Source organism: Manis pentadactyla, chromosome 9 (assembly GCF_030020395.1).
Source record: "Manis pentadactyla isolate mManPen7 chromosome 9, mManPen7.hap1, whole genome shotgun sequence".
NCBI lineage: Eukaryota > Metazoa > Chordata > Mammalia > Pholidota > Manidae > Manis > Manis pentadactyla.
In genome coordinates this window covers 90,061,812-90,088,324 of record NC_080027.1, presented here as the reverse complement: position 1 = coordinate 90,088,324, position 26,513 = coordinate 90,061,812, and the positions used below count along the sequence as shown (strand labels likewise).

The 26,513-nt window shown below is 42.1% G+C and overlaps 1 protein-coding gene across 1 annotated transcript; it reads right to left on the bottom strand.

Moving 5' to 3' along the window:
* Window positions 1-26,043, bottom strand: PYM1 (PYM homolog 1, exon junction complex associated factor). The gene is made up of 3 exons (XM_036918321.2): window positions 25,847-26,043; window positions 1,285-1,378; window positions 1-882 (listed from the first exon to the last, which is right to left on the bottom strand). Exons 1-3 carry the CDS (start codon window positions 25,878-25,880, stop codon window positions 399-401), a joined length of 612 nt encoding a protein of 203 aa, XP_036774216.1. The 5' UTR covers window positions 25,881-26,043; the 3' UTR covers window positions 1-398.
* Between the last annotated feature and the right edge of the window lie 470 nt (window positions 26,044-26,513).

Genomic DNA, 26,513 nt, shown 5'->3' with positions numbered 1-26,513 from the left:
AAAAAAAGAGGTTAGGGATGGAGGGGGAAATAACCCATAAACACTGTGAATAGGAACCACGACTCCAAGACTTGGAAGAACTCCCCCTACCCTCAACCTCAGTTCTCCAAGATGCCCACCCACCCAATTTCCTTTTTAACAAGACACCCAAATCAGCAGCAAAGGTGCCCGGGGTAGTCACTGGGAGCTTGAACACTGGAAGTGGGAGCGGGGGAAAAGTCCAAAAAGTAGAAGTTGGAAAGAAAAGAGGGAGAGGCTGAGCTCTGGAGGACATGTTGGGCCATGGGGGGTGCAAGTGAGTCACTATGGGGGGTGCCCCTCCCGGCTGCTGCCCATGTGCCCCAGGACCCCAGAGCGCCCCATGGTTTGTTGTGCAGTCCATTGCCTCTGCCAAGGGCTCACAGGCCTAGCTCCAAGTCCTCCAGCTCCTCCTGCAGCACCCTCCGCCTCGCCAGCTTCTCCAGCTGCTCTTTGCTGGGCTGGCTGATCTCCCCAGCCTGGATCCGGTGCTGCAGCTCTTCCACCTGTCGAAGTTTCTTTTTCAGGTTCTTTATCTTCTTGGCCTTCTCGGAGGCAGCAGCTGAGTCAGGCTGGTCAGAGGCAGCTTCAGGGACAGCCTGGGGACCCTGTGGCACACTGGGGACCTGGGCTGTTTCTGCCAGGGATACCTTTTCTAGAGTCCGGCCCAAGGCCTCTGCCTCTCCCCTCTCTTGCTGCTGCCTCCGTTTCTCCTTCCTCTTCAGGTTGCGTCTGGCTGTCTTGGAGAGGCCCGGCTCACCACCTTCAGGCCTGGACGGCGTGGCGGGCGCGGTGGCCTCAGGGCTCAGCCCGGGGGGTAGCTCTGGTTTACTCTTGAAAAACTTCACATACTTATTCTCATACCTGCAGAGAACAGATGGCGTCCAGAGTTTAAAAGAGTCAGTGACTTCTGGAGCCCTTTCTTTAACCTTTTTCACTTTCCTTCTGCCCTCCTCTCCCTTGGAACCCCCTCAACTTTCCTGTGCTCTGCAAGTTGTAGGAGGGTCCCTAGGTCTGGAAGCTCTGAAAGCTCTGGATCTTTGAATGCTAGTTGGAGGTTCTGATGAGCAGACGCCACAGAACAGGACTAGGCCTTCATACCCTGACTGCGCCTAGACCCCAGCTCTTCCCCCTTTCTCAGAGAATGGCCCCCTCCCTCCATTTCCTGGTCTCTTAGGATCAGAGGATTCCTCCCTACACTCATGGGCACATGCGTCTTTCTGTCGCGACCCCATTTAGTACCCCTCCTCACGCCTAGCCACGCACACTGGGACCTCCTCCTGGGGCACATAGCCTTCTTTCACCCTCCGCTGCTTGCGCCAGGTCCCGTCGGGTCTCTGTGTTGAGGCGATGTACTTGCCTGAAATGACAGAAGTCAGAGTTACTCTAATTTTCAAATAGTTCCAGATGAAAGAATCAATTCCCTCAACATCCATCCACCCCCTTAATGCCACCAGTAAGGCATCCTTTTCTCATGTCGACCCTTAATCTCTCTCTTGTCATTACTCACTAAGTGCCCATACCCTGAAAAATACAGCATCCCTGCCCTCAGGGACTTTCTACATTTATATTCTGGTCTGCAACACAGGGCAGGCACAAAGAGTTTTTAAAAAATAATAGTACAGGGACATCAAAATGCAGCAACTGAGTAAGAGGCAAAAAAAAGGGGGGGGGTGCAAAAACGGCCACCACAGGACAGAGAAGAGTTACAGAGAAGGGCAAGTTTTCTTAAGATGGACTGTGAGAAACAGGTCAGCTTTTAGGAGTCCAGGCTATGTAACAGGACAAAAGGATATATGTAAAGCGTGCTTTTTGCTGCAATTATTTAAATTAGAAAAAGCTGGAAACAATGTGACTGGCCACAGACAGGTGAGTGACTGGACACACATGAGCCACGTGGATCAACAGCATGGAACAACATGTATCATGAAAAAGTGTCGATAAAAATGCGCCGACCTTGAATGGTGTTCATGAAACACGAAGTGAAAAAGCAAGTTACAGGATAATGAGTAGCAACCCTCAGACTTTCTGATTTCAGGCTCCCTTACACTCTTGGTTTGTAGTACTATGCAATTCCACTATGCAATATAAAGTCATATTCGTTAATATCATCAGCAAAGTCTACTGGGAAGCTGTCTAGCTCACAGTGGCAGATACAAGTCTTCCAAAATTCTGATTTGCACTTCAAGTCTTGAATTTTATCACTGGCAACAAACACTGCCAACTGTATTCCTTGAGGCATCAGGATCACTCCCTGCCTTCTCAGGAAAATACCAGGTCCAAATTGCCAGTGTGTGAGTGGTTTTCTCAAGTGAAACTGGTGTTCCGTGAGAAGGAAGCTGGTTCGGCCTGTGGCTTGTATGCCAGTGCTGTTCCTGGAGAACCAGCTCACTTTGGTGTGCGGCAGTGTTTTGTGCATACTCCCATTTAGCCCACAGAAACATTAAAAAGATGTGTGACTTCCAGTTATGAGTAAATTCCAGGGACCTAAGGCACACCAGGTGACTGTAATTGACAGTGCTGGACTGTATACTTGAAAGTCGCTGTATGAGTAGAGCTTTATGTTCTCACAACAGAATGGTAATTATATGAGGTGAGGGATGTGTTAACTAACCTCAGTGTGGTAAAACATTGTGCAATATATACATGTACCCAATCACCACACCTTAAACTTACAAAAAGTTATATGTCAATAATATCTCAGTCAAGTTGGAAATATTTAAAATATGTGTACTCAAGTGTCAGGTTCAATAAAATTAGTGACTTTCATTGCATTATCAAGGACATTCCTAAGGGAAACTGGCATTATTTACTGCAACCATATGGCGGTGAAGAGCCCAGTGGGTGGAACCATTTGGTGCCACCACCTTGACTAGTGCTAAGGGGCCAGAAGTTTTATACAGTTTGCTTCTGCACCCTCAGTGCAAAAGTCAATGCAACAAAAAAGGCAAACAACATCTTAGGATGTTAGGAAAAGTTATGTAGGCAGACTGCTTGAAAGAGCCAGAGGGAACACCCCAAGGGACCGCTGGTGGAGAGAATGCTCCCATTCCTGCTGGGCAGGAACAGCACTCAAAAGGTCTCTATAGTTCTGTGTATAGAGGCAGAGAGAAAAGTGTGGAACACATCCCAAGATACCAAGCCTTAATGGTGGTCATCTTAGGAGGGATACTACAGAAGAGGTGGTACAAACCATTAATATATATATGTTAGGGAAAAAATTTTGATATACATTATTTTTTAACTCTTGTTTTTTAAAAAGTATTGCTTTTGGAAATAAAGAAGGAAAGGAAGGAAGGAATGAAGGGAGGTTTTTAAAAGAAAAGTAAAAAGGGGACTTGGTGAAGGGGGGAACCTAGTAAACATAATGTTCTTTCTGTAACTGTAGATTAATGATACCAAAATTTTTTAAAAAGCATTTAAAAAAAAAAAGAAAGAAAGAAAAGTAAAAAGTTAAGACTAGGGCCTCCCACATGGTTTATATATTGTTATATGAGTTGCTTTTTCCCCCCAAAAAATGGGTAAGATTTGACAGGGAGGGGGGGATGGGAGAGAAAACAAACATGAGTAACAAACATGAGTAAAGAAGGACATGGATGTGGGATGGGCATGGAGTATTTGGAGAACAGAAAGGGGAGGAAGCCAGGTGAGCCAGTCAGGTCATGTTAGGGATTAATAGGAAGCTGGGTTGTAAAATAAAAGATGGGGCCAGGTTTTAGGAAGTCCTAGAGCCAAGGTCAAGGGATGTGAAGTTTATCCGGTGAATAAAAGAGAGCCATTGAGGATGTTTGATTTGCTGTGACAATTTATAAACAAGGGTAGAAACTGAAGAATGAAGAAAATTGAGAGGCTTCATGGAAAGAGGAATGAGACTACAGCTGGACTTTGAAGAAAGAGTCAAGGTGAATGCAAAGGGAAGTAGAACGGATTCTAAACCACAATTCTCATTCTAAACACACAATTTCAGACATGGGAATGTGGATGGCATGGCTGGTGTAAAGTAAGTGAAGGGAGAATGTCCAGACATTGAAATGCCAGTTGCTCTCTGGCACATGGCATATATTCAATAAGTATTTGTCGAATGAATCTTTTATTCAGTGTTTTAGGACAATTAATCTGGTATGACAAAAAAGGTGAATCGGAAAAACACCGGAAAAAGACACTGGAAAATCCAAAAAAAGATTGCAATAATACTAGCATGAGATAGAATTGGTTGAAACAGTGAGAATGGAAGGAAGAGATGATCCAGATACATTACCAAGAATCAACGACGCTTAAAAGCAAAAAAAGAATCCACAAGGCTTGGGGATCCATCAATTGCGGGAGGTACGAAGGGACTCAAGTGAAAGATAAAACACTTTGTTTTAGTAATCTCAACCTTTAGAATCTTGCAAAAATAAATAGTTACTTCAGGAAAAAAACAAAGAAAAGAAGAATGGGAGAAATAACCATGTGAAAATTATGGCATTAACTTTAAAGAGCTAAAAATTAAAAACAAACTTCACATCCCGTTATACAGGAATGACATAATACACCCATTAGAAATTATGACAAAATGTTTAAAAGTCATGTTACATAATGTAAAACATAATAAAATTATACATATGCCATGATTTCCATTATTAAAGGTTACGCATGTTTGTATGTTTGGAAAAAAATGTGCAATATGAAAAGTTGTTGGGCGATTAGATTTTAAATGATTTTTCTTTTTAAAAACTGCTATTAAATGTTGTTATTGTGGTTTTAGAAGTATCTCATTTGAGGTTTCAAACCACACAAAAAAAGGTCTTTTTGACCCAGCTCTTGCTGGTCTCCTGCCTCTTAGCATCCAGTAAGTCACTCTCTGCTCCAGCCACTGAAATATTCACAAATTTCACCAGACCTGTGGCTCTATTCTCTGTGCCTTTTTGCTTTTTCTTCCTTTGGTCTGGGATAGACTTTCCTTGAGTTTTACTTTAGTTAATTCCTATAGGTCTTTAAAGGTCAAATTCAAGTTTAAGCCTCAATTTAATCTTCCCTGACCTCCCCAACCCAAACCAGGTTAGAAATTGCCCTTACTGCATCCACACCACCAGCTTTGGCCTTTATCATGTGCTAATGTTTAACACGATTGTTTGCTGGCTTGAGAATAGAGACTGTGTTGTGGCTTTGCTCTTTGAAACAAAGAGCCTGGTCACAGAAGAATGTAATTAATTCAAATTAATGAATAAATACATTTAAATATCATATTAGGAAACAGCAAGAATCCAGTATAGTTTGGGCAAAAATACATATAATGGGAAAAGAGACTAGAGGTAAATTAGTCAGAATATGAAAGGTATCCAGTCTCCTCTTGAGTTTGGACTTGAGTTTCAGACTATGGGAGAGCACTGAAGGCCAGTAGGGAACACAGATCTGCTCAGAGCAATGTTCTAAGAGGATTGACCTGAAAATGTGTAACACAAACTAAAAGTAGAAAAAAATGAAAGCAATAGCCACAATGTGGGACTTCATTTAGAAGTCCCTCTGGGTACTGAAAGGAAAATGGAAGAAAAATTCACTGAGAAGACTAAGTCAACAAGATCTGAAAACTGCCAAGCTTGAATTAGAAAGAGGAAATAACTGAATTAGCGCTATAGTGAAACTAATCTGGTGTTTCTCACATATATTCTTATTTTTTCAGAACACACCTGTGGGTAAGTAGAGCAAATGATAATAACATTTACTCACACATGGATTTTTTAATGTTTATTGAGTATTTGCTGTTGTGCCAGGCACTGTAACACAAGCTAGGGATACAACAAGGAAAAAAGCACGCAAGGGTCTTGCCATCTTGTAGCCCACATTTTAGTGAGGAAGAAAGGGAATTCATAAGAACATATGTAAATATACTGATTACAGTATCACTCCTGAATGTGGAAAATTTGGAGACTAAAAAACACTGATAAAGTCCAGAGAAAAAAACTTTGTGAACATAACTAATTCAAATCTAGACAGGCACTGTTTTACATGGAATTAAGGAGAAAGGGACAATGCTAGAAATGTATACTTAAATAAACTGCACAGAGATTATAGCTGAAGGCTGAAGGCTAGTAAAGATGAAATGTGAGATAAGATAGGACAGAAGCTTCTTGAATGGCCATCCTAGCTGGGAGCCCTCAGAGATACAAATAACCCATTATTACAAAGGAGCACCTATTTTTGTTATACTGGTTCCATTCTCTGGCCTTTATGGTACCCAAAGGTAGAGACAAAAAGAAGGAGGGTTTGGGGATTCCCACACCTAGAAATGAAAACCAAGGGCAGAGTATCAGCATTTTTAGGAAATGTCTTTAAGAAAGTCAGACACTACCGATGAGAGACTACTACTAAAAATTTTGAAAGCTTCCTTATTTCCCAATTGAAGGCAATTTCTGGTGCACTAAGACCCCCACCCCTTAAGATCCAATCACCAACGCAGAACACACCCTACCCCTACTCCTTAAAAACGCGCTCCCTCACCCATGAGCTGCTGCTCCCTCTCTCTGGGGGCAGCCACTTTCTCTTTCAGATAATAAAATCTCTTGCATGGGCCCATGTCTCCTGAGTCATTCTGGGGTAAGGAGGGTCGCGGCGAGATACCCTTTCATTGGTGCCGTGACTTTGGATGAGGTTCTCCCATTGACTTTGCTCTTCCTCCGGGAATCTGAGCTGCTTTGGGAACCCTCACTGCCCGATCCTTCTCCACAGGCTCACCCTCCATTTCCCAGGTCACTCATCTTCTTGCCCAACACCGGCCTACAATTTGGTAAGTCTCCCCTTCATGGTTGACTTAAACGTCCCTTTGGAACCTGGGAAGTGACCATTGAGTGTTTGGCACCCCCAAGGGCTCCTCCGGGACAGGGGCACCCCCAAACATGACTTTCAGAGTCACGCTTGATCCCCATAGTTGACCCTTCTCTGCCTCCCCCCATGGTGAGAATCCTCATTCATTGAGGCCCAGTCTCCCTTTATCTCCTCATAAATTCCTGGTACTGGGTACGGAGCCTCCTCAGCATTTTCACCTCGACCGCTCGGTTAGAGGTGATGACGACCCTCTAACTGTCGGGTCTTCTCCGTGACCTTCTCAATTGCTCTGGGATGCCTCACTGCCTTGTGAATGGTCTCATTCTCACCATGGGATCTGGCCCTTCATTCCTGCAGATTCACCGCTAGGGTGCTTACTCAATAATCTAAAACCCCTCCACCTCACTCCAGACCTCAAACCTTTTAAGCTTATTTGCAGATCTCTTAATGAGATCTGGCCACAATATTCCTTGGACAATCAGTCTAAATGGCCTCCCAATGGCTCTTTAGATCCTCAAATTCTCCACGACTTATATAACTTCTGTGAGTGCACGGGCAAATGGAAAGAGATCCCATACATCCAGGCTTTCTCGTACTTCCCAACTAAGCCCGCTCTCTGTCTCCCTTGCAATCCTAAACATCTCACTCTAAAAAACTTCACTGACCACCCACCAATTCCCACCACGTCCTCTGATCTTGACCCTGCTGATGAACTTCCACCCTACTGATCTCAAACCCCTACAGCTCCCCCTCAACCACCAGTTCCTCTCCTGTCCCAACCTCCTTCTCTGCAAGATCAAAATCCCAACCCTCCCAGCTACCCTGGTGCCATTGCAGGAGCCGCAGCACCTCCTCCTCCTCCACAACCAGTTCCCCTTCCCTCACCCAGTCCCATGCCAAACCCTCCAGACACTCACTCTTGAACCCAGATTCTAGCCCCACTATGGGAAGTAGCCGATACAGAGGGCATCGTCCGGGTCCATGTCCCTTTCTCTCTCTCCAACCTATCTCAAACTGAGAAAATATTAGACTCTTTCACCTCCAACCCAGCTACTTACATAAAAGAGTTCCAGTACTTAACTCAGTCATATGATCTTACCTTTCATGATATTCACATGATCCTATCCAACACACTTTTGCCCGAGGAGCATAGGCGAGTCTGGGAACAGGCTAGAACTCATGCCGATGAGGTTCACCAAACTACTCCAGCTCATCCAATTGGTGCTGAGGCGGTTCCCGACAAAGACCCTAATTGGGACTATAATACGGCAGGGGGAGTCACCAGCCGAGATCAATTCATCACCTGCCTTGTGGCGGGCCTCAGGAAGTCAGCCAATAAAGCCATTAACTATGAAAAACTCCAAGAGGTTATTCAGGATAAAAATGAGAATCCCTCTATGTTCCTAGACCGCCTCTCCAAAGCTCTTTTACAATATACAAACCTAGACTCTGAGACCCCAGATGGGAGACAATTATTAACGACCTACTTCTTCACTCAGAGTTTCCCTGACATTAAGGCTAAACTTAAACATCTGGAGAAGGGACCCTTAACTCCTCAGGCAGAAGTCCTGGCAGTGGCCTTCAAGTATATAATGGAAGAGATGAAAAGGCCCATAAACAAAAACATCAGATGCCGGCTAAGGCCTTTCAACCTACCCCAACCACTGGTGCTTGGGTAGCCTCACTTCCTAAGAAGCAGCCAGGAGGACCTCCTGATCCATGCTTCAAGTGTGGTCAAACAGGTCATTGGGCTGGAGCCTGCCCAAATCCCCAGAAGCCCCAGGTCCATGCCCTAAGTGCCATCAGGGGGGACACTGGGCTGTTGACTGTCCTCGCACACTGAGAGGTGCCAGGCCATCCAGCTCTAACACTCCACACATAGACTTTCTGGGTCTGGCAAATGATTGAGGGAACCTGGGACTCCTCCACCTGACCACTACCATCAGTGTACAGGAGCCCAGGGTAACCACTGTGGTAGCAGGTAGGCCCATCTCTTTCCTTTTGGACATCGGGGCCACCTACTCAGTCCTAAAAGAGTTTTGGGGACCTATCTCCCTCTCATAGTCCTCTATAGTCAAGGTAGAGGGCACACCTTATCAACCTTTACAAACTCCCATGCTTCACTGCATCTTTAGGGGCATTGCTCTCTCTCATTCCTCTTTAGTGATTCCCCGTTGTCCGGTTCCCCTTATGGGAAGAGACCTTTTATCCAAGCTAGGGGTTCTTATTTCCTTTACCTTTGGCCCATGCCTCAACCCAGATTCACCTCTGATCCCTTTTCTACTTGCTCTCTTGGAGCATTCCAGACCCACCTCCCTCCCCTTTTCCCTTACCTCCTTGCCAAGTAAACCTCACAGTCTGGGACACCTCTACCTCCTTTATCACCACCTGCCCATCCGTAACCATCAAACTCAAAGACCCTACCTCCTTCCCCTCAGAATCTCAATACCCCTTCTACGAAAGGGCCTTTTGTGGCCAGCCAATTCCCCTTACAACACCCTGATACTGGCTATCAAAAAACCTAGTGGCTTTTATAGGCTAGTTCAAGATTGAAGAATTATCAGTGCAGCTGTTATTCCAATCCATCTGGTAGTCCCTAACCCCTATACTTTATTATCCACTATCCCCACCTCTTCTACTTACCTCTCCGTCCTTGACCTCAAACTGTATTCTTCACGATTCTTCTCCATCCCAATGGGACCACTTATACCTTCAACTCCACAGACTACAAATCCTCCAGTAATCTACTCTACAACCCAAACAGGACTTCCTTACAGCTGCATAAGGTGGCATATGTGCCCTACTCCAAGAACAGTGCTGCTTCTACACCAACAAATCCGGTCTCGTCCAGGATAGTGCAGAACACCTCCATGAACAAGCTACAAACTCCCAGAAAACTCCCCTAATAATCCATTCCCTTACCCCTTCAATTGGCTTCTGCCCCTCCTAGCCCCTATTACCTTTATTATTCATCTTCTCCTTTTCCTTCCCTGCTTCATTTATCTATTCCTAAAATTCATTCAAAATCAAATTTTGAAAATTTCTAACAATACTGTCAACCAGTTACTCCTCCAGGCTATCAAGGCCTTCTCACGAAGAATAATTAAACTAGCTAGATGACATTACAAATCATCTCAAGATGCCCGCCCTTCTCTAACTCTACAATAGTCTGGCTAACCCCAGAATCTGCACCCCCTTCCAGCAGTAAATAGTTCGAGAATGAGATTCTATGCCCAGTTCCCCAGAGGCTCAATTAAGAAAAGAAAAAGATGGGAAAGAGGTCAAATTCTGGCACGTTGACCCCCACCCCTTACGATCCAATCACCACAGACTAGATGGTCATCCAGCCCCTAAGATGCAATCACCAACACAGAACACACCCTACTCCTACTCCTTAAAAATGTGCTTCCTCACCCACGAGCTGCAGCTCCCTCTTTCTGGGGGGCAGCCATGTTCTCTTTCAGATAATAAAATCTCTTGCATAGGCCCGTGTCTCCTGAGTAGTTCTAGAGTAAGGAGGGTCGCGGCGAGATACCCTTTCACTCATATCTGCTTTGTAACCCTCAATCTGTTTCCTTTTAAACTGAAAAAGGTGGCAGGAAGACAATGAAGAGACAACAAAGCCAGGTTTAGAACTTCAAGGGATTAGGTGGAAGTGACTATGAAAGGTGTGTTGAATCCCTGGGACCTGCTTCAGGAAAGGACATCTGGGTCTAAGGATGACCTTAGGGCCAACAATTATGAGATCAATATGTGGTTTCTAACACAGAAAAAATACAAAAACAGAAGATCCAATTTGGAGGAATAACTGGGACAAGGGTCATGATCATTTCCCTCAAGTGTTGGCAACCACATGAAATGATTCTAGAACAGATGAAGCAGGACAGTGCTATGCCATGGACACTAAAGGAGTTTTAAGGAAGGGCAGGTGATTAAGAAATATCAAATAATGCAAAGAGATTAAGGAAAAGGAGAACTGAGAAGAAAAGGCTACTGACTTTTGCAATTTGGAAATCCCCAGTTATCTCCAAGAATACAGCCTCAGAAAAGCAGAGTGATCAGAAGCCAGGCTACAAATTCATTAAATGCAATAAACATTTATTGAAAGCTTCCATGAGAAAAGCACTAACTAAAGTGCTACAGTGACTATCAGATGAGTAAAATGGCCCTAATTTAAACAAAGATACAGTCCAAGAAAGGACTGTGGGCAAGTTAGGAAACAAAGAATAAAATAAAAATATGTCTTAAGTATCCTAAGGGACACTGTACATATAGATGAGAGATTTCAAGAAATAACCAAACCCTGTTTGATGGGAGAAGGTGACAGGAAATCAGGAAAATCTTGGGGACTTGAACTTAAAGACTAGGTAATAGCAGTAATAACAAATCAGGGGCTGATACTTCTACAGTCAGAGAACTGAAGGGAATAGGCATCATTAAGAGGAATAGCAGGCAAAATCACAGCAGTAGAAAACTCAGTGTGTCAAGAACAATTAGGAAAGATCCTTTATTAATAAGTAGCTGCAGCTCCCTGTGAACTTCACGTTACCTTACTGAATTAGATGATGGGTAGACATTATCATCCACAGCTGAGGAAACAGTCGTCAAGAGGTTAAAGATATGTTCAAGATCAAAGGCAACACTGTGGAAAGCAGTACCAAAGTTCCTCAAAACACTAAAAACAGAGATACCATTTGACCCAGTAATTCCACTTGTAGGAATTTACCCAAATAAAACAAAATCCCTGATCCAAAAAGATATGTGCACCCCTATGTTTACAGCTGCATTATTTACAATAGCCAAGATAAAGAAACAACGTAAGAGTCCATGAATAGATGAATGGATAAAGAAGATGTGGTACATATACACAGTGGAATATTATTCAGCCATAAAAAGAAAATAAATCCTGCCATTTGTAACATGGATGGACCTAGAGGGTATTATGCTCAGTGAAATAAGCCAGGTGGAGAAAGACAAATACCGTATGACTTCACTTATTTGTGGAATACTACCAAGCAAAACAGAAGGAACAAAATAGCAGTAGACTCACAGACACTGAGAAGGGACTGGTGGTTACTCTGAGGGAGGGGCTGGGGTGGATGGGTACGGAGGGTGAGCAGGATAAACGGGCACAAAAATTCTCAACAATAACGTAGGCTGGTCATGGGGATGGCAGTACAGCATGGAGAATACAGTCAGTGATTCTGTAACATCTTCCTAGGATAACAGCTATACTAGTGGGGGTAAAGATTTAATAATACAGGTAACTGTTGAACCACTGTGTTGTATAGGTGAAACTAATATACGATTGTATATCAATAAAAAAAAAAAGGTCAAAGGCAGCATGGAGCTGCAACCTGAACCAGTACTGATGTAGAGCTTACCCATCAGCACACTGCTGTTCCGCCAACCTGTTACCCAGCCCAGTTTCATCTGGGGTACAGGTAGAGACATAGGATGTGATGACACTATATTGAGAAATGGTTTTTGCTCATAGTAGAGGGTACATCTTGGATGTAAGAACAAATGGTCTCTGAGTAAATCTGTCAATTCTGAAAATGTTAACAGCAGTTACCCTTTACTGGGTGGTTGCTTCATGCCAAAGGTAGTGCTTTGTGTTTACATATATTATTTCATTTTCACAACTCTGTGAGCCATTATTCCAGTTTTTCATATGATGAGGAATTGAATAACTTGCCCAAAGCTACACAGTCAGCAAACCGCAGCAGTCTGAGCCCACACTCTGGGTTCGAAAGGCTGTGCTTTTCACACTACTTTTGTGTGTTGTATTACAAATGAAAATATATTTCTAAAGTTCAACTTCAGTAATAATCAAAGGAAATATAAATTACGACAAAACATAATTTTTATGTCAAAGCAGTAGAGCTTCTAAAGATGAGATGAGAAGTGACAAAACCAGCGTATTCTTGTATTGTTGTTGGTAAAACCCTTTAAAAAGCAATTTGCCTAAAATAGCAAGAGAATATAAGACAATTGTATCACTTAGCAGCATTTCCTGAAGCTTTATTATTCAAACTCTACTTCCATAAGATAATTAACAAGAGTTACCCTAAAAAAAAAATGAAATTTGGAAAACTCTGGGTTAAACACAGAAAACAGTATTTTGTTTTTATCAGCAAGATTTAAATGATATGAGTTATTCATGTGAATATCCAAAATGAGACTATGATTTACACTGCTTCCCACATTTATTTGACCTCAGGAAACTTATTTTTACTTATTTATTTTGTAGTATATCTCACAGGAATACTTACTAAGTGTTCTAAGGATCACATTTTGGGAAATACACCCATTTAGTAAGATCTGCATTAAATATGTATGTGCAAAGAAAGAAAAACTTAAAGGAAAAGTAACTGTAGTTATCCTTGGGTTCTGGAATTACCAAACATGTATGTGACTTATATTTTATACTACTTATGAAAACATTTTCCAAGTTTTCCACAATCAATATCAAATCAATTTTATAATTAATAAAAAAACAAATAATTCTTTGTATTTGTATCCTACAATCCACGAATTTTGTTTCTGGGAACTCTATCCTAAGAAAATTACCCTAAATGCAGGCAAAAATTTATGCACAAAAATATTGAGAATTTCATTAATAAAAACTCTTTAAACATCTAAAAGTCCAGTAACAGAAGGAAGGTAAGCGAGGGTGCACGCTCAAGCACTAAGACACTCTGCCAGTATTTTAAAAGATGTTTACAAAGTTTTTAATAGCAAGGAAAAAGTATTTATGTCATACTTATTTATTCTTAGTTAAATGAAAAGGCAAGATATAAAAATGTACTTACCACCTGATTCAGAATGTATTTTAAAAATACAGAAAAAATAAAGATCAGAAGGATATATGTCAAATTCCACAGTGGACTCTGGGTGGAAGAATTACACTGAACAAGAATTATGTACCTACACTTTAGTTAAGGATCTGGCAAGACTGTGTCTCTCAAACGAAAAGAAAGAGACTGAAAGTGGAACAACTATTTAGAAGATCACAGCAATATTTGCAGGATAAAGGAAACTAGAATTTTTTTTGTTGGTATCATTAATCTATAATTACATGGGAAACATTATGTATACTAGAGTTCCCCCATCACCAAGTCCCCTCCACAAACCCCATTACAGTCACTGTCCATCAGCGTAGTAAGATGCTATAGAATCACTGCTTGTCTTCTCTGTGTTGCACAGCCTTCCCCAGGACCTCCCCCCATTATACATGCTAATCATAACACCTCCTTTCTTCCCCCCCACCTTGTCCCTCCCTTCCCACCCATCCTCCCAGTCCCTTTCCCTTTCGTAACTGTTAGTCCATTATTGGGTTCTGTGAGTCTGCTGTTTTGTTCCTTCAGTTTTCTCTTTGTTCTTATACTCCACATATGAGTGAAATCATTTGGTACTTGTCTTTCTCTGCTGGGCTTATTTCACTGAGCATAATACCCTCTAGCTCCATCCATGTTGTTGCAAATGGTAGGATTTGTTTTCTTCTTATGGCTGAATAATATTCCATTGTGTATATGTACCACCTCTTCTTTATCCAGTCATCTACTGATGGACACTTAGGTTGCTTCCATTTCTTGGCCATTGTAAATAGTGCTGTGATAAACATAGGGGTGCATGTCTTTTCCAAACTGGGCTGCTGCATTCTTAGGGTAAATTCCTAGGAGTGGAATTCCTGGGTCAAATGGAATTTCTAGTTTGTTTTTTGAGGAACCTCAATACTGCTTTCCACAATGGCTGAACTAATTTACATTCCCACCAGCAGTGTAGGAGGCTTCCCCTTTTTCCACATCCTCACCAACATTTGCTGTTGTTTGTCTTTTGGATGGTGGCCATCCTAACTGGTGTGAAGTGATATCTCATTGCAGTTTTAATTTGCATTTCTCTGATGATTAGTGATGTGGAACACCTTTTCATGTGTCTGTTGGTCATCTGAATTCTTTCTTTGGAGAAGTGTCTGTTCAGATCCTCTGCCCATTTTTTAATTGAAGTATCTGCTTTTTGTTTGTTGAGGTACATGAGCTCTTTGTATATTTTGGATATCAACCCCTTATTGGATATGTCATTTATGAATATATTCTCCCATACTGTAGGATGTCTTTTTGTCCTATTGATGGTGACCACTGCAGCACAGAAGCTTTTCAGCTTGATATAGTCCCACTTGTTCAGTTTTTTGTTTCCCTTCCCAAGGGAGATAAGTTCATGAAGAAATCACTCGTGTTTGTGTCCAAGAGATTTTTGCCTCTGTTTTTTTCTAAGAGTTTTATGGTTTCAAGACTTACATTTAGGTCTTTGATCCATTTCGAATTTACTTTTGTGTATGGGGTTAGACAATGATCTAGTTTCATTCTCTTACATGTAGCTGTCCAGTTTTGCCAACACCAGCTGTTAAAGAGGCTGTCATTTCCCCACTGGATGTCCATGGCTCCTTTATCGTATATTAATTGACCATATGTTTGGGTTAATATCTGGACTCTATTCTGTTCCACTGGTCTGTGGCTCTGTTCTTGTGTTAGAACCAAATTGTCTTGATTACTGTGGCTTTGCAGTAGAGCTTGAAGTTGGGAAGTGAGATCCCCCCTTTATTTTTCTTTCTCAGGATTGCTCTGGCTATTTGGGGTCTTTGGTGGTTTCATACGAATTTTAGAACTATTTCTTCCAGTTCGTTGAAGAATGCTGTTGGTATTTGATAGGCATTGCACTGAATCTGTAGATTGCTTTAGACAGCATGGCCATTTTGACAGTATTAATTCTTCCAAGCAAAGAGCATGGGATGAGTTTCCATTTGTTAGTGTCCTCTTTAATTTCTCTTAAGAGCGTCTTATAGTTTTCAGGGTATAGGTCTTTCACTTCCTTGGTTAGGTTTGTTCCTAGGTATTTTATTCTTTTTGATGCTATTGTGAATGGAATTGTTTCCCTGATTTCTCTTTCTGCTAATTCATTGTGAGTGTATAGGAAAGCAACAGATTTCTGTGTATTAATTTTGTATCCTGCAACTTTGCTGAATTCAGATATTAGTTCTAATAGTTTTGGAGTGGAGTCTTTAGGGTTTTTTATGTACAATATCATGTCATCTGCAAACAGTGACAGTTTGACTTCTTTACTAATCTGGATTCCTTGTATTTCTTTGTTTTGTCTGATTGCCATGGCTAGGACATCCAGTACTATGTTGAATAACAGTGGGGAGAGTGGGCATCCCTGTCTTGTTCCCGATCTTAGAGAGAAAGCTTTCAGATTCTTGCTGTTTAGTATGATGTTGGCTGTGGGTTTATCATATATGGCCATTATTATGTTGAGGTACTTGCCCTCTATACCCATTTTGTTGAGAGTTTTTATCATGAATGGATGTTGAATTTTGTTGAATGCTTCTTCAGCATCTATGGAGATGATCATGTCATTTTTGTCCTTCTTTTTGTTGATGTGGTGGATGATGTTCATGGATTTTTGAATGTTGTACCATCCTTGCATCCCTGAGATGAATCTCACTTGGTAATGGTGTATGTAACTACACCTTAGTTTAGGATCTGGCAAGACTGTGTCTCTCAAATGAAAAGATCTTGATGTATTTTTTAATTCGGTTCGCTAGTATTTCCTTGAGTATTTTTGCATCTATGTTCATCAGGGATATTGGTCTGTAATTTTCTTTTTTGGTGGGGTCTTTGCCTGGTTTTGGTATTAGGCTAATGTTGGCTTCATAGAATGAGTTTGGAAGTATTCCCCCCTCTTCTATTTTTTTGGAAAACTTTAAGGAGAATGGGTATTATGTCTTCTCTGTATGTCTGATAAAATTCCGCAGTAAATCCATCTAGCCCAGGGGTTTTGCTCTTGGGTAGTTTTTTGATTACCAATTCGATTTTGTTTCTGTTAACTGGTCTGTTTAGATTTTCTGTTTCTTCCTTGGTCAGTCTTGGAAGGTTGTATTTTTCTAGGAAGTTGTCCATTTATTCAAGGTTTTTCAGCTTGTTAGCATATAGATTCTCATAGTATTCTCTAATAATTCTTCGTATTTCTGAGGGGTCTGTCATGATTTTTCCTTTCTTGTTTCTGATTCTGTTGATGTGTGTAGATTCTCTTTTTCCCTTAATTAGGCTGGCTAGAGGCTTATCTATTTTGTTTATTTTCTCAAAGAACCAGCTCTTGGTTTCACTGATTTTTTTCTATTGTTTTACTCTTCTCAATTTTATTTATTTCTTCTCTGATCTTTATTATGTCCCTCCTTCTGCTGACTTTGGGCCTCATTTGTTCTTATTTTTCCAATTTCAATAATTGTGACTTTCGACTATTCATTTGGGAGTATTCTTCCTTCTTTAAATATGCCTGGATTGCTATATAGTTTCTTCTTAGAACTGCCTTCACTGCATCCCACAGATTTGGGGGTTTGTGCTGTCGTTGTCATGTTTCCATATATTGCTTGATCTCTATTTTAATTTGGTCATTGATCCATTGATTATTTAGGAGCATGTTGTTAAGCCTCCATGTGTTTGTGAGCCTTTTGTTTTCTTTGTACAATTTATTTCTAGTTTTATGTCTTTGTGGTCTGAGAAGTTGGTTGGTAGAATTTCAATCTTCTTGAATTTACTGAGGCTCTTTTTGTGGCCTAGTATGTGGTCTATTCTGGAGAATGTTCCATGTGCACTTGAGAAGAATGTGTATCCTGTTGCATTGGGTGTAGAGTTCTATAGATGTCTATTAGATACATCTGTTCTAGTGTGTTGTTCAGTGCCTCTGTGTCCTTACTTATTTTCTGTCTGGTGGATCTGACCTTTGGAGTGAGTGGTGTGTTGAAGTCCCCTAAAATGAATGCATTGCATTCTATTTCCTCCTTTAATTCAGTTAGTATTTGTTTCACATATGTTGGTGCTCCTATATATGGGTGCATATTTATAATGGTTATATCCTCTTGTTGGACTGATCCCTTTATCAGTATGTAATGTCCTTTTTTATCTCTTGTTACTTTCTTTGTTTTGAAGTCGTTTTTGTGTGATACTACTACTGTAACACCTGCTTTTTTCTCCCTATTGTTTGCATGAAATACCTTTTTTTCATCCCTTGATGTTTAGTCTGTGTATGTCTTTGGGTTTGAGGTGCGTCTCTTGGAAGCAGCATATAGATGGGTCTTGTTTTTTTATCCATTCTATTTCTGTGTGTTTTGATTGGTGTGTTCAGTCCGTTTACATATAGGGTGATAACTGAAAGATATTACCATTGCAGACTTTAGATTTGTGGTTACCAAAGGTTCAAGGGTAGCTTCTTTACTACCTGACTTAACTCTCTTATGAAGCTATTATTAACACAGTCTGATGATTCTTGATTTCCCTCCCTTCTTATTCCTCCTCCTCCATTCTTTATATGTTAAGTGCTTTATTCTGTACTCTTGTGTTTCCTTTGCTTTTATGAGTAGTTGACTTTATTTTTTGACTTTAGTTAGTATTTGGTTGGTCTGCTTTCTTTGCTGTGATTTTATTTTCTCTGGTAACATCTATTTAGTCTTAGGAGTGCTTCAATCTAGAGCATCTCTTTAAAATATCCTGTAGAGGTCGTTTGTGGGAGGCAAATTCCCTCAACTTTTGCTTTTCTGGGAATTGTTTTAATTCCTCCTTCATATTTAAATGATAATCATCCTGGATACAGTATTCTCAGTTCTAGGCCCTTCTGTTTCATTGCATTAAATATATCATGCCATTCTCTCTGGCTTATAAGGTTTCTGTTGAGAAGTCTGATGATAGCCTGATGGGTTTTCCTTTGTAGGTGACCTTTTTTCTCTCTCTGGCTGCCTTTAATACTCTGTCCTTGTCCTTGATCTTTGCCATTTTGATTATTATGTGTCTTGGTGTTGTCTTCCTTGGGTCCCTTGCATAGGGAGTTCTGTGGGCTTCCATGGTTTGAGAGACTATTTCGTCCCCCAGTTTGGGAAGTTTTTAGCAATTATTTCTTCAAAGACACTTTCTATCCCTTTTTCTCTCTTCTTCTTCTGGTACCCCTATAATGAGAATATTGTTCTGTTTGGATTGGTCACACAGTTCTCTTAATATTCTTTCATTCCTGGAGAACCTTTTCTCTCTCTCTCTGCCTCAGCTTCTCTGTGTTATTGTTCTCTGATTTCTATTCCATTAGCAGCCTCCTGCACCTCATCCAGTCTGCTCTTAAGTCCTTCCAGAGATTGTTTTATTTCTGTATTCTCCCTCCTAACTTAATCCTTTAGCTCTTGCATATTTCTCTGCAGGCCCATCAGCATGGTTATGACCTTTATTTTGAATTCTTTTTCAGGAAGGTTGGTTAAATCTATCTCCCCAAGTTCCCTCGCAGGGGTTGTCTGGACTGGATCAAATTCTTCTGCCTTTTCATGGCGATAGAGGTACTCATAGGCAGGTGGCGTGTGTGTCAGCTAGGAGAACATCCCACACATGGAGAGCAGCTTCTGGTTTTATTTCCTGAGCTGCTGCAGGCGGGGCAGCCATCGGAGCAGCCCACAGCCCTGCAGGGAGAGGCAGGCCCGCCGGGTGTGCTCTCCTGTGAGAACAGCGACCTTTCGCACCCTGTCCCAGCTTCCTCTGTCTGTGCTGGGATGCCGTGCACCCTGGCAGGGCCTGTGAATCTGGCCCGGGTGGCTGCGGAGGAAGCTCTGGAGGGTTGCTGTGGGTGCAGCTGCTCCCGCGGCCGCTCCCTTGCTATGGCAGGTCCGCGCCAAAGGGGGAATGGATGGGAGGCTGTTGTTTATCGCCATGAGGGGCTTCAGAGCTGCACTGCAGCCCAGGGTGTTGGGGTGCCTGGAGTTCCCCTAGATTCCCAGCTGCTGGGCTGAGTGTGCCAGGATGCTGCCGTCCAGTTGTGAGGCCCCTGTCCCTTGAAGACTTTCAAAAAGCACTCGCTTTTCTTTTGTCCCAGGGGCACCAGCTGCAGGGACCCGCTCACAGATATTACTGTTCCGTTTCCCTAATATCCAGCACACCATCCAATGTGTTTCTGTGCTCCCAGTGCAGATGACTAGAGTTGTGTATTTAGCAGTCCTGGGCTCCCACTCCCTCCCGGCTCCAACTCCTCTCCTCCCACCAGTGGGCTGGGGTTGGGGGGCTGCTCGTGTCCCACTGGGCCATGGCTTGTATCTTACCCCCTTCGTGAGGCGCTGAGTTTTCGCAGCTGTAGATGTAGCTTGGCTGTTGTACTGTATCTTTTGGTCTCTGTTTTAGGATTAGTTGTATTTATTGTATTTTCAAAAATATATATGGTTTTGGGAGATTTCCGCTGCTCTACTCACGCCACCATCTTGGCTTCTCCCCTTGAAACTAGAATTTTTATTGGGCACTTAGAATGATCCAAGAACTGGGCTTGATACTTTACATATACAATCTCTTGTAATCCATACAGTAATCCTCAAATAACAGTAAAAATTATGGAACAATTTGCTGGGCACTGTCTGGCAAGACAAGTACATTACTTAACTGAAATTTGAATTCTCACAATAATCCTATTTCACTGATGAGAAAACTAATGTTTAGATTCCCAAGACTTAAAATTTCCAAGGCTGTACAGCTAACAAGTATTGCAGATGGGTTAGGGTAATGGGTAATAGGAAGAGAATGGTATTCTGACAAGGGGTGTGAGTATGGGTGGTGGTGGGGAGGAATAATAAAAGCTGGTGCAAAAAGCAACAAAAACAGTGCTCTGATCCTGGTTTCCTACACTCTTCTCCAGCAAAAGGGCTCTTTGGAGAAATGACTGATTTTAGGACTGGGAGAGAGAATACATAAGAGCCTGGAGCATCTTCTAAAGCCAGAAAGTAAGGAAGAGCTAAAAAACGAAAATGAAAACAAAAACAAAAGCCTACACTGATAGGAGTGTGTCAAAGGGATACTGGGCCAACTACAAGAGCTCCCAATGTCCAAAGCTGGACCATTTGAGCAATAAAATAAATAAAATAGTAATGATTAAAACCCAAAGTCCATACTGATATAAATAAATAACTGAATAAACAAATAGAGGATAAGAGAGAAATTTCTTGTGCAGAAAAATACCAAATAATGTATGTAAACATTCCATCCTTAAGTAAGGGAGCATAATTCCCCACTGTCTAAGTGTGGGCTGAGAATAGCGATTTTCTTCTAAAGTGTACAGTATGGAAAGAAGAGGGGAAAAAGAGTAACTTTACAGTAGAGAAACCTTACAAACACCACCTCAGCTGGGCAATCATGGTCAGTATCAATAGTAAAAAGTCATTGTGATACTATGTACTCTTGGTAAGATCTGATGAAAATGTCACTTTACCTCTATGGTTGCCCCCTAAAAAACACATAACCCCAGTCTAATAATCAGAAAAACATCAGAGAAATTCCAATACACAGGCATCCTACCAAATACCTGACCAGTTCTTGTCAAAATTGTCAAGGTTATCCAAGGAAGTGAAAGACCTAAACCCTGAAAACTACAAGACACTCTTAAGAGAAATTAAAGAGGACACTAACAAATGGAAACTCATCCCATGCTTCTGGCTAGGAAGAATTAATATCGTCAAAATGGCCATCCTGCCCAAAGCAATATACAGATTCGATGCAATCCCTATCAAATTACCAACAGCATTCTTCAATGAACTAGAACAAATAGTTCAAAAATTCATATGGAACTACCAAAGACCCCGAATAGTCAAAGCAATCCTGAGAAGGAAGAATAAAGTGGGGGGATCTCGCTCCCCAACTTCAAGCTCTACTACAAAGCCACAGTAATCAAGACAATTTGGTACTGGCACAACAACAGAGCCACAGGCCAGTGGAACAGAATAGAGACTCCAAACATTAACCCAAACATATATAGCCAATTAATATACGATAAAGGAGACATGGACATACAATGGGGAAATGACAGTCTCTTCAACAGATGGTGCCTGCAAAACCGGACAGCTACATGTAAGAGAATGAAACTGGATCACTGTCTAACCCCATACACAAAAATAAATTCAAAATGGATCAAATACCTGAATGTAAGTCATGAAACCATAAAACTCTTAGAAAAAAACATAGGCAAAAATCTCATGGACATAAACATGAGTGACTTCTTCATGAACATATCTCCCCAGGGCAAGGGAAACGAAAGCAAAAATGAAAAGTGGGACTATATCAAGCTAAAAAGTTTCTGTACAGCAAAGGACACCATCAATAGAACAAAAAGGTATCCTACAGTATGGGAGATTATATTCATAAATGACAGATCCGATAAAGGGTTGACATCCAAAATATATAAAGAGCTCACACACCTCAACAAACAAAAACAAATAATCCAATTTAAAAATGGGCAGATGAGCTGAATAGACAGTTCTCTAAAGAAGAAATTCACACGGCCAACAGACACATGAAAAGATGCTCCACATCACTAGTCATCAGAGAAATGCAAATTAAAACCACAATGAGATATCACCTCACACCAGTAAGGATCGCCACCATCCAAAAGACAAACAACAACAAATGCTGGCGAGGTTGTGGAGAAAGGGGAACCCTCCTACACTGTTGGTGGGAATGTAAACCAGTTCAACCATTGTGGAAAGCAGTATGGAATTTCCTCAAAATGCTCAAAATAGAAATACCATTTGACCCAGGAATTCCACTTCCAGGAATTTACCCTAAGAATGCAGCACTCCAGTTTGAAAAAGACAGATGCACCCCTATGTTTACTGCTGCACTATTTACATTAGCCAAGATATGGAAGCAACCTAATGTCCATCAGTAGATGAGTGGATAAAGAAGATGTGGTACATATATACAATGGAATATTACTCAGCCATAAGAGAAAAACAGATCCTACCATTTGCAACAACATGGATGGAGCTAGAGGGTATTATACTCAGTGAAATAAGCCAGGCAGAGAAAGACAAGTACCAAATGATTTCACTCATATGTGGAGTATAAGAACAAAGGAAAACTGAAGGAACAAAACAGCAGCAGAATCACAGAACCCAAGAAGGGACTAACAGTTACCAAAGGGAAAGGGATTGGGGAGGATGGGTGAGAGGGGAGGGATAAGGGTGGGGAAAAAGAAAGGGGGCATTACGATTAGCATGTATAGTGGGGGGGAGCACGGGGAGGGCTGTGCAACACAGAGAAGACAAGTAGTGATTTTACAGCATCTTACTACACTGATGGACAGTGACTGTGAAGGGGTATGTTGGGGGGACTTGATGAAGGGGGGAGCCTAGTAAACCTAATGATACCAAAAAAAAAAAATTGTCAAGGTTATCAAAAAAACAAGGGAAGTTTGAGAAACTGTCACAGCCAATAGGAACTAAAAGAGACATGAGAACTAAATGTAATGTGGTATCCTGGTTGGGGTCCTGGAACAGAAAAAATTAGGTTAAGAACTATGGAAATCTGAATAATGTACTGACTCTAATTAATAAAACTATAATGACATCAGTTCATTAACTGCACTAACAGCACCATACAAATGTGAGCTATCAATACTAGGGGAAACTGAGTAAAAACGGCATGGGAATCATCTGTACCATCTTCTCAATTTTACTATACATCTAAAACTGTTCTAAAAAATAAAATAAATTTAAAGTTTTAAAAATAGTAAGAAATAATGCAAAAAATTGATCTTGGGTTGACCAGGACAAAGGTGCCTTTTACAGAAATAAGGAATGAAAAATTCATATTTTGGTCAGACTGGATTTGAGCTGTGACAGTATAAATCCCAGGACGAAAGCAATTTACCAAACAATTACTAAAAAAATTGGCAATTACAGAAAAGCTGGTGATAAAAATAAATATTGTAAAGAGTTAAGGAACAAATAAGCAGTGAGGAAGTGAAAACAGTAGGTGTAGACCTAATAGTCAAGAAATCAGGAAAGAAAAATGAAAGGCCTTGATTTTTCCAGTGAAATAAAAAGTGAGGTCATCTTCCACAAAAGGGAGAATTAAAAGGGAGGGTCACAGAGAGCTGGAAAAGGTTGGGGAAATAGCCATGGTAGAATGTAAACAAACCAAGAAGAGAGTTGGAGAGATGCCATGATCATGGTGGAAGTTAACATTATTATACTGTATGTACTAGCTTCTGTGCTTTTTCTCTAGCCATGTGTTGTGGCCCCAAAGCAGAAGCCAAGAAAACCGTTGATGGGCATGATTCAAGATAACAGAAATGCTTGCTTAGTACAGAAAATCCAAATGAATGAAAAACACAATGAGGATAGTATCAAAGTGGCTAGTCACAGAAGTCTGGCAAGGCAACATCAAAGGAAGTCATGAAGGTACTGGTAGACTCAATGAAATGGGGAAGGTCAAGAACCAGAGAACCTAAGAAAGGCAAAAAGCTGATTCTGTGGGTGTGAGGCAGTGATAAAGGTGGCTGGTAAGGAGGCGAAAGTAATTGATGGGGAGCACCAGAAGAAGCAGTATCATAGGTGAGTCCAGGTTGTAGTGATTCTGATGAATAGCTGGTGTGAAAATACAAAGCTATGTGGTCTCGTGCCAAGAAACCATAATATCAGAGTATTCCAAAGGTGTTGGAGACACTAAGAATGAGAGCAAGAAACAGTGGGAACAAAAATGTGATTCAATAGGTCTGCATCCTTGTGGGCAGTAGATGACAGTCCTAAGGTTTTAAGAGAAAATGCTGTAATTGCATGGCGATACCTTCCCCGAGGATTAGAGGGACACTGGTATGTCAATGATAAGGAAGTAATAGAGGAAGGCAATAAAAGCAATGTGATTCCTTTTCCTCTTCCACATAGTCACAGACAACAGAAGATAGCTCTTGGTGGGAGGATAGGGTGAGCTATAGTATCTGGATTTTAATTTAATCAGTTTAAAGAAAACAAGAGAAGTGTGTGTACAATGAGTAATGTTTTCAAAGCACACATTAAAAGGAGCTAGTAGAAGACAGATCAACTGAGTAGCCAGCAAGAAAGATTGTGCCACTTTGAAATATGAGACTGGGGAGAAGTAGCAGAGACTTAGGTTGTCATTAGATACCACAAGAGAGGTGGGCAGAGGTGGAACATGGAAAGCAGCAAAGCAAAAAGCATAAAAGGCACATTTTAAAACAGACTATCTGTACCACAGCACACAAAGTGTCACTTCTACAGAAGATACACATACGCAATGAGGGCTACAAGAAAAGTAACACCTTGCCTTGCACAGCATTTTATAAACTGCTTTCACATATACTATCTTATTTGATCAACGCTGGATAAATATCACTAGGCAAATTTTTCTAAAGATGAGGAAATTAGGATGGGACACAACCAAAACGGAATATTCTCAGTTTTCAACACATAAACCTCATATACACAGCAGACACTCCACCATCTCAATCAGCCAGTCTCGAAATTTCTCTGTAGTCAGAAGAATAATAGGTTCTATCAAGTTGCCAGAGGCTTGAGAAGCCACTAGACACTTTCCCGTTTGCGTTCTTCCACCTTAGATCCTTCGATTCCTATCACTATCACCAGAGATAGTACGGTGCCATTGGGGAAAACTCGTTGTAAGTTACATTAGGTTCCTCTTCCCTTTACACCTCTGGACCTCAGTGATCCAACAATGAAAATGAGAGATAAAGTGGAAAACCACTATGTAGCAATGAAGAGGTCTTCAAAAGATATAACCTTGAGAAAGAGTTAAAACGAGGGTACGGTAGAGCAGAAAGCAGGTATGGCTGAGATGGGGGAGGGGAAGGGCAGGAATTGGAGGGAACTGAGAGTGCAGGATGCCCTAAGGCTGGAGAACCCAAATGAGACAGAGGAGTTCCAACTACTGGAGAAAAATCTAAGGACCCATTTGGGTCCTGGAGCACGGACCAGCACTGAAGGACCCCAAGGTATGGGAGACTGGAAGCAGAGACCCCCAAACACGAGACCAGAAGGGGGCGCAGGTAACGCCCTGTCGGGGAGAATGAATGGGGAAGGCGGTCCGGAGGGCGGGGCAAGGGAGGGGCCCCGGGATGGGCGGGGCACAGATCCCTTTCCACGTCCGAATCCCTGCCCCGAGAGCCCGGGGAGAAGCGGCTCCGCACCTCCCGCACTCACCGCCGGTCTCGTCAGTTACATAGGGAGTCGCCATCTTGAAAACGCAAACCACTTCCGGCGTGAGGGCTGGGGTACCGCCCCCTCCCCACCGGAAGTGGAGCCCCACTCGTAGCCTGCCACCATTTTGGTCTTAAAGGGAGAGTACAGCATTTTACGGACGGAGGTGGAGGAGGAGGGTGAAGGGAGTAGAAGCTGAAGAGTAATAAAAGCAAAGCCGTGGGTTCCTTTACTGCCACTGATACCATTAGTGAGCGCCTGCTGCGTGTAAAGCAGTCCTCTGGGCTCCGAGAGTTCTGAGGCACAGCCCCTCCTCACACTCGGCGTCCGCCCAGGATCTGCAAGGGAAAGGGGGGCTGACAAGTGGGAAGGATTTCAGGCCCTGGCCGCACCCAGTTTCTAGAGCGGCTTGCAGACATGGGCCACGGCAGGCGAACTCCGGGAACGCACTGGGGCGCACCAGTGATGTTGGAGGCGAACAGAAGACCCCAGTTAATCCTCTCTTAGAAGGTGCGGAGGCCAAAAGCGCAGGCTTCAGCCTACCAGCACAACCCTCTGGACAGAAACCCGCGGGAGAGGCGTGCAAGGTGGGGGTAGCTACCGGTCGTCACCTGTCCCCGCAGCCTCACGGCTGCCGGCGGCTTCAACGGCCGAGGAGGCGGCGGGCTTG

What these genes read in the sequence shown, in the direction of transcription:
- PYM1 (XM_036918321.2), bottom strand. Translation starts at nt 25,880, where the DNA reads ATGGCGACTCCCTATGTAACTGACGAGACCGGCG. An exon ending in TGTAACTGACGAGACCGGCG is followed by an intron (nt 1,379 to 25,846) that starts GTGAGTGCGGGA and finishes CTGTCATTTCAG; the next exon opens with GCAAGTACATCGCCTCAACA. An exon ending in CCCCAGGAGGAGGTCCCAGT is followed by an intron (nt 883 to 1,284) that starts GTGCGTGGCTAG and finishes TGTTCTCTGCAG; the next exon opens with GTATGAGAATAAGTATGTGA.